Genomic DNA, 8,694 nt, shown 5'->3' on the forward strand with positions numbered 1-8,694 from the left:
TGAAAAATCTAATAAATGGATCAGATATGGCTTGCATTAGGGGATGCGGAAAATGGCATTATGGAATAGATTAAATAATTCAATTCCTTAGAACTATGTAAACGTTTTTGATATTGAAATATATATAAATGCCTTTTGTATAATATTGAATTATTTAGAAGAAAAACGCAGAGGTAGACATTAAGTTCTTTTACTTCAATTGTTCATCGATCGTTGATTCGCGTCTAACAATCCATGTAGGTATATCTGGTAAATAATTAATAAGTTATATGCGCACGCAAATCATCGTCTGACGGTTAAGTATTCCGAGCCAAATAAATTACATATTCCACTTGACAAACATCCGCATGGCTAATAGTCAATTGTAATACACATAATGCTCGATGCCGATTCGACTACCGGAGTCGGTTCTCGGTTCCCGGTTCATTCGACTAGAATATGTCATTAATAAAGCCAAGTACTAGTGTGTACACACGAGTACCAGACCATGTTCATAAGATAAATGACTGGAAATCGCATAATCCTTTTGTATAAGTTTACAGTTAATGCACAAGCTTAGCGGTAGCACATGCGATATTTCCACCGGTGGCGGATCGGGCCGCCCGCTTAATTTATGACCTCAGGATGTGCGATTGCGAAACATATCTGCGGCTCAAAATGGGCACAGATTAACGAATTCGGGGCTTTCGGATTGCCACGAAAGTTAATCATAATAGTAATGGAATTTTCGGTGCATTAGTCGATGCAATTTGAATACGAATACATACCGATCTTCTATTAAGAGGATGGTAGATATGCGAGCGTTCTATGTCCTTTTTATACGGTTTACGCTTGTCCGTAAAAAAAATAGTAATTGTATTCTTAAACATCAATTAGAACTAACTAATAATCCTATAAGCTATTTTGTTGACTTTTCCTCTAGGTCAAGTTTTCCTATCTATTTTGATATATCTTACATTAGCACGCGATCCAAATGACATTTCTTATAATTATGATATATTTTAATTGATTGTAGCAATGCTGGTAAGATCTGCTTCCACTTAGAAAGCATATTATGATTCATATTTTTAAGTGAAATAAAAAGAGTTGAAATCAACCTTACATTTTTTAGATAAATGTTATAATAAAGTAAGAATTCAATAAGTAACCGTAGTGAAAAATAATAAATGAAATTATATTTGTAGGACAATATAAATTTCTAAAAATACCAGATTTATATATTTTTCTTAGACTATTATCAATATATTTTTTCAATTATTATTAATTAATTTATAAGGGTAAGATGAACCAAATTCAGAATATTCATTTAACAATTAAGTCAGATTTTATGACTCAAAATTTTCTTTAAGTAATTTTATATAAACATTTGAATTTTTTATTTGAAATGCTAAATCATGTTGAGGTCATTAACTCGGATAATTTTTTGAGCATGTTATTTGTGAATTAGTATTTTGAATTGCAAACTTAAATCTTTTCTAAAAGAATTGCAGGAAGGTTTAGTGCACTAATTATTTTTTTTTCAAGTGCAATAATCACTGAATTTTTAGGAATGAATTTAAATAATTTTATACTAGTATAATTGAATTTTGAACGTATATTGTATTTTTGGAAAACATAGCCAAGTGAAATAATCTTTTAGCAAAATTTATAAAAATTTAAAAACTATATATCTATGAAGTTTATAAAAATCATGAATTATAAGAATCATAAATTAGTGTAATAAATGAATTGTTGCAAAATAATTTTTTTGAACTGCGACCTGAACTTAACTGTTTAATGAGTTGTTGTAATTATACTTCTCTTTGACAACGTAGATTTTTTAGAGAGTTATTTAGAAAATTATCAAAATTTTTCTAATGATAATATTATTAACTTGATGCAGCAGATGTCTGGGAAGGATTATTTTATTTGGAATCATGCTTAGATTGCAAAATATATTAATAAATTATTATTAAAACTGATTTCGCTACGATTAAATGATGTGTTATGAGTTTATCATCATGTTTAGTGTTAAACACACGTTTTATGCAAGCGTCTACAAAAATACTGTAAATCCTATCAGTTCATGTTTGTATACTTTCAATTTATGAAGGTCATAGCAATAACGTTAATAATACAGTAAGTAAAATTGTCAATTCACGTTTCGTGCATATGATTCGATCGAAGGAATATAAATTCATATTTCCAACACTAATTTCTCGTCTCGTCACTCCACTAATTTATAAATAAAACGAATCCGCTATCATGGACACGAGGCATGTAATGGCTACGAGCGTCGATGCGGCGCTGCGGACTCGCACGACGCCCGACGAAGCTGGAGAGATTTTTTCGAATAAATAATTCACTCGTGCAAAACTGGTTAATCGCACAATGCTCTAATAGTGTTTGCGAATACTTCATTTACTAAATTATTTAAAAACAAAACTTTAAAAATCGCTTGTCGCTTTTATAAATATAAAGAATTCGTTCTACTTTCAGTTCCTACAAGTAGGTTCTGAATGTGTGTCAATTAGAGACGGCTGTGTCGCGTTTAACTGTGAATGTGAATTAAATATTTATTTTCTATGTGTTGTATTTTCGATGCTCTTGTATTGAAAGACTCCGTATACTTTTTGTTTGATTATTTTTAATGAATGTGTTTTATACTTCCAAATCTTCGTGACGTAACACAACAAGATTCGTACGATAACAGCAAGTACTTGCGAATTCGCACGTACTCATTTATCGATTGATAAATTATTACATTGTTACCGGTTTTGATAAGTTTTGATTAATTATGTGTACTTGATAGTACACGTACACGTTGGTTGTCAAGGAATAATTACTTATATTAGTTGAAGATGGGCGGTGGTTTTAAAAATAATCCCAAAGGATGGATGCTGCTCCTGTCTTTTCTCTGCCCTTACACGTGGACCTCCTGTAAGGCGTGGAAGGTGGAATGGGACACCAACACGAATTCAACAGGTCCTTTTCGCATGGATATGGATGATGTCCACACAATAGGCGTTGTCTTCAAACAGCTGTCTTTAGCCGATTTAAAATCAGTGCAGTTCACTTCCGAAACCACACATGTCGCGAGTGTCCCTAATTCAGAATTTCAACCCAAACAGTGTAATGAAAGTCTGTGTACCCAAGTGAATGTTACTGCCGTGTTTTTGGGCAAGACTAAAATTTCGTGTAAGGTGTTTTTCAAGAATGGAACTAGTGAAGAATCAACAAATGAATTGACTGTGACAGTAATTCGCCGCATGCGATTGTTGGATCATTTGTTTACCGGCGGGGTTGCTACCCTAGTGGCTGTGCTGTATATCAATTTCGGGGCAGCAATCGACTGGAGGGCCGCGGCGAATATTATAAGAAAACCAATCGGTCCCGCTGTTTGTTTTGTATCACAGTTCTTGTTTATGCCGCTCATAAGTTATGCCCTTGGACGGGTGCTGTTTCCTAATAACCATGAAATGGCATTGGGCTTGTTCTTCACGGGAGTCAGTCCAGCAGGTGGCGCTTCCAATATATGGACTTTTATCTTAGGCGGAAATTTAGATTTGTCGGTAACAATGACTACCATAAGCACATTGCTGCATTTGGAATGATGCCTTTATGGATATTCACTTTAGGAAAGCACATATTTGATTCTGGAGATCTTGCGGTACCTTATGATAAAATAGGCATGTACGCAATTGCCTTAGTTTACCACTGGCCATTGGATTTTGCATTCAGAAATACTTGCCGAGGTTGACAAGAATTTTAGTGAGGATTCTGAAACCGGCATCGACAATACTCATTTTATTTATAGTGATATTCGCCACTGTAGCTAACCTTTACATGTTTGAACTGTTTTCATGGCAAATCGTAGTAGCCGGGCTGGGTCTGCCTTGGCTCGGATACTTGGCTGGTTTTATAGGTGGAAAAGCGTTCAGACAACCCCCGGGTGATATACTAGCCATCGCGATAGAAACTGGAATACAGAATACGGGAATATCAATATTTTTGTTACGTTTCACGTTGCCACAGCCCGAGGGTGATCTCACAACAGTGGTACCAGTTGCCGTCGCGATTATGACGCCGATACCCTTGATGCTGATCTATTTTTGCAAACTATGCAGGCAAAAGTTTTGTATCAGCCCTGACCAAGTACCTCTCAAAAAGGATAATTCGTCGACTATGATCGCAGCTCCTTAATAATTTCTCAAATGGCATCACTTTTATAAATTTAATTAATTTTTAATAATTGTACATAGATATGTAAAGTTATTATCTGAATTTTACAATGAATTTGTTACCACATATTGATAAGTATAAATATATCAACTTGTTAGTCTTGATGAGTCAAAAATTTTCAATAATGATATTATCATATGGAGTTTATTCATATGGAAATATTTCGTACCATGTTGTGGTTTGATATGTTATATGAAATTATCACAGATGTTTGTAAAACATTTCAAATTCGTAAATACTATGTATATCAGTGTATATAATAGTTACTTAGTAATTTATTTTTAATTATTGGTAATTGTTAAATGTTTATTGTTAATAGGCAAATCTGAAAGATAATCTCTACATCATGATTTACTATGTATATCAGTGTATATAATAGTTGTAAGAAAAAATTATTTCCAGTTATTGTTACTTAAAGTATTGTTGTTTATATCTAATAACTAATTATATTAAATATTTATCATAATGAAATCTTTTATTTCTTTATTATTTGCATTTGTAATATATTATTGACGCAGTACTTTGAATGTATAAATTGCATTTTGGAATTCCCACTGTGTAATTCATAACATTTGAATATGTTTAACTTTTAAATTTCTGTAATGTTTACACGCGGTACAATATTCTTAAAATCAAATTTAAATCCTCGACATATTATTATTCAGAATAATGGCACATTTCTTACAAACTTTTTCTCTAATATTTCATAATTTTCTAATTGACTAATAAAGATGACTTAACAATATTTTTGTGTGTACCAAATTTGTAAGATGAATATTTTAAAATAATCATAAATGACTAGAATTATTTTGATATCTTATCTACCGTTTTCCAAAATTATCTTGACAAATGTATCTATATTTAACAATTTTTAATTGAAAGCAAATAATTATTTAATCATTTTTAATTGCGAGTGGGCTTTAAAGTTCTCATACAGCCTCATTCTGTTTACAAAAGTGCATAAATTAAATGCAATTGATTAAAATACAATATTATTGTTTATATGAAATGAGCATTCGATTATGAAATGAGTTTATATTGCGTTATAAAATCGATTCGGTCTATATGATTGTTCTTTTTTACTTATGATAATGCAAAGAACAATATATATTATAAAAGTTTAAAATATAAAATAAATTAATTCTTAATCCTGGAATAAAACCCACGTGTTCACAAAATCATTTCAATTGATCAGCTGTTTTACACCAGAGATACTTAAAACATAATATATTAATATATAGTATCTAATGAATAAAATTAAGATATCGAATAATCAGAATACGTGTAACTATCACTTAATAAATTACTCATTATATTTTAAACAATGTTATCAAAATATGTAATTCATATGTTATCACAAATTAACAAAAAAATTATGTTTGCATGAATAATTTATCGAACATACAATTATAATATGAAAACTATTTATTCATCAGTCAAAAAATAATAAAATAATTAAAATTGTGTTACAATAATTAAAATAAAAAATTGATTCAGCTCATACAAAATTAATAAATAATAATTGCTAGATAGTAAAAAAGTCAGTCTCTTTAATTTTTTAAAATGTGCAAAGATAGCAATCAATATGAGTAAAATGTTGGAGTATATTATTGATGAACATTTTGATGTTTTTTTTTTAACTTTTGTAATATGAATATATCATTTCATAGTAGATATACGTTTGCAAGAATAAAATTGCAAATTTTTGTTTATGTAGTCATTTGCCTCATAGTATCAATTTTCATTTCCTACTTTGCATTATGATCATTTAATATGAAATATGTTGAAGGTTTATTACTGCTAATTACTATCATATTCATGAAAATTATATATTTTTGCTAAATTGTCAGTACAAAATCGTATTTTTTTAAAATTATAAACATCACATCAAATTGTGTGTAAATTATTCAACTTTTAACAGATTAACAGAGCAATATTTTTATAATTTAAATTTTTTCTCATAAGAATAAAACTTCAAAGAAACTTTAAATAGTATATAGATTTGGAATTATTTAAGGAATATTATATTACAAATAAGTAAATTTAATCATTTTACCTATAAAATATATATGTAAATATAATAACAAGTGGTATAACAATATTTTCCGTATTTTGCAAATAATGCTATCAAATTTTAAAGTAAAATTTTTAGTTTTTTAGTATCAAACTGACTATTCCAGTTTGCATTATTCAAAATAAATATCGGTTATCGATTGTGACAAGACACATATACCTGGAGCAGACCTTACCTTTCTACTTATTTCAATTGCCTCAAGAGGCGCCTGAGGTCAACTATTTGTATAAGGATATCCTATCCTAAAATTTGTTTTTAAATCTTTGTTCGTCATTGTGCAATCGGCAATTGCGTTCGATCGATTCACTTTCGGACTAAGCTTGGAAGAGTAAACATCTAAATAAAGGTGAGAGGCCGAATAACTTTCGGAACATACGTATATATTTTAGGGTAAAATCGATGTACTGAATAAATTCATTCTAATTGAATTGATAGCTTTTAATATAAAAAAATAAAGTTCTTATTATGATTTTTCTAAAATTTTTTTTAATATTTGGAGGCAATAAATGCATTTCTTGTCAAACAATTCCGCGTATAACTTCTTCAATAAAGTTCGGCATATATATTTTGTTTCAAATAACTTTTTTATAATAAAAATTGAAATATTAGGATGAGATTGTATTAATTATGGATTTTTTTTTAGAATTTTTCAATGTTATATTAATTAGTTGATTTCTGCTTTGTTAAAAACATAAAAACAACCATGAATGTGGTCAATAAAAATTATACTGATTATTCTAAACTGGCAAAATAGAATGTTGTTCAGAATAAGTTTCTGAAAATGAATGTGAAATTCAGACAGAGTGGATTTTATTAAATTGTTGCTTTTATAATGTTAAGATTAACAATAATATGATCACAAAAATAAATTTAGTTAAAATTTTTTAAATAAAAATTAATATAGAATACACCGCGTAATTTTATATCGTTTATACCAAATTTTTTATGATTTACTCATGGATCTGAATGATGAAGTATGAAATATTCATAGCAATTATTGGTGAATTAAATTTCTATTCTGTTTGTGTATATATAATATATATATATAGATATATATATATATAATGTAATATTAAATTACGTATATAATAATCTAGATACTATTCTAATTTTATGCTATATATTTTTCAGGTGCTTTCGATTCGGGTTGTGTTAAAAACTATACAGTTAGTTTCGTGTTTTGTGAGATCACAAGGTAATTTATGTATTTCAATTAAATTTAACAATTTATCTTACAAATCTACTATGAATCTATATATTTTATTAAATTTTAGATCTCAAATTAGTGATGGTTATGGTCCAAAGGAGCTGATGCGCGATGATGGTGAGTGATTTTAATTTTTAAGCATGCTTTAGGTACAACACTTTTAATTAGAATATTTAGCGTCCACTACTTTTCAATTTCTTGAATTGATATTGATACTTCATTATGCAAATTATGTAAATAACATCGCCAAATGCTTACTTTTTGCTAAGATCACCTTTTAGTTCGTTGCCTATCAATATATTATTCCACATGGGGATGGAATCGAATAGTGGGTAGTGGGTCGTGGGTATTGGGTAGTGGGTTGCAAACGCAATTCGGCCGTCGATAGGTAATTCGAATCCCCCGCCAGCTCCTCGTAATAGTTTAACTTACTTAAACTGTAACATGGCAAAGCGTTTGAGTCTAATGCGGACTAATCACGAATGATTTTCCCATTTTCTCCCTACTCTTTGCAACGGCCACTTGATAGATGAAACAGATGAATTCTGCAGATAATTGGAACCATCACATTAGATTACATCAATACTATGGTAAGGGTCAATGGGGCTTGAAAATTGCATTACGTTGATATGCGTTAATTTAATTTTCTGGATAAAAATTCGATTCGGATATACAAAGTTCTCGTGACAATGCAACAGGAGAATAATTAGAGGGTTCTATGCTAATGAAAATCGAAGATGTTGGAATGAATAAATTATGCTGAATCGAATTAGAAGAAGCAATGGATTGCTAATTGCTTGAGGGTTGATTAATGGAGGCGGATGGGATCGATGGTTTCATTTTAAATAAATTTTTGTAATGCAAATAATTCTTTGTATTGATGCTACAAGCTATATCTTATACATTGCATAACAGAAACTGTTCATAAATATACCTGCTTTATGTAGACATAGACGCCAAATAGGTTGTACCGGTTGTATATAAACAATGACTCGACTTGTTTTTGATCAGTAAAGATCTAGTTTTCTGTACTTTAATGTACGTTACTAATACTGATCATAAAATTTATTCTAATCAATAAAGTAAACACAATTAACATTTATTAGTATCCTTCCTAATACTACTACTGCCAATGAACATTAACATTAGTAGCCAAAAAATTTCGTTAACAAATTGCTATTACGATGATATA

The 8,694-nt window shown here is 29.7% G+C and overlaps 1 protein-coding gene across 1 annotated transcript; it reads left to right on the forward strand.

Moving 5' to 3' along the window:
* The first annotated feature begins 2,371 nt into the window (after positions 1-2,371).
* LOC113370744 (ileal sodium/bile acid cotransporter-like) lies at positions 2,372-4,212 on the forward strand. The gene is given in 3 exon segments (XM_026611434.1): positions 2,372-3,576; positions 3,579-3,689; positions 3,692-4,212. Coding segments are annotated over 3 exon segments (1,338 nt in total). The 5' UTR covers positions 2,372-2,840; the 3' UTR covers positions 4,183-4,212.
* The last annotated feature ends 4,482 nt before the right edge of the window (positions 4,213-8,694 follow it).

This window comes from Ctenocephalides felis, unplaced genomic scaffold (assembly GCF_003426905.1).
Source record: "Ctenocephalides felis isolate EL2017-DRISC unplaced genomic scaffold, ASM342690v1 CF-g0.4_SCAFFOLD_01492, whole genome shotgun sequence".
In the NCBI taxonomy this organism is placed as follows: Eukaryota; Metazoa; Arthropoda; class Insecta; order Siphonaptera; family Pulicidae; genus Ctenocephalides; species Ctenocephalides felis.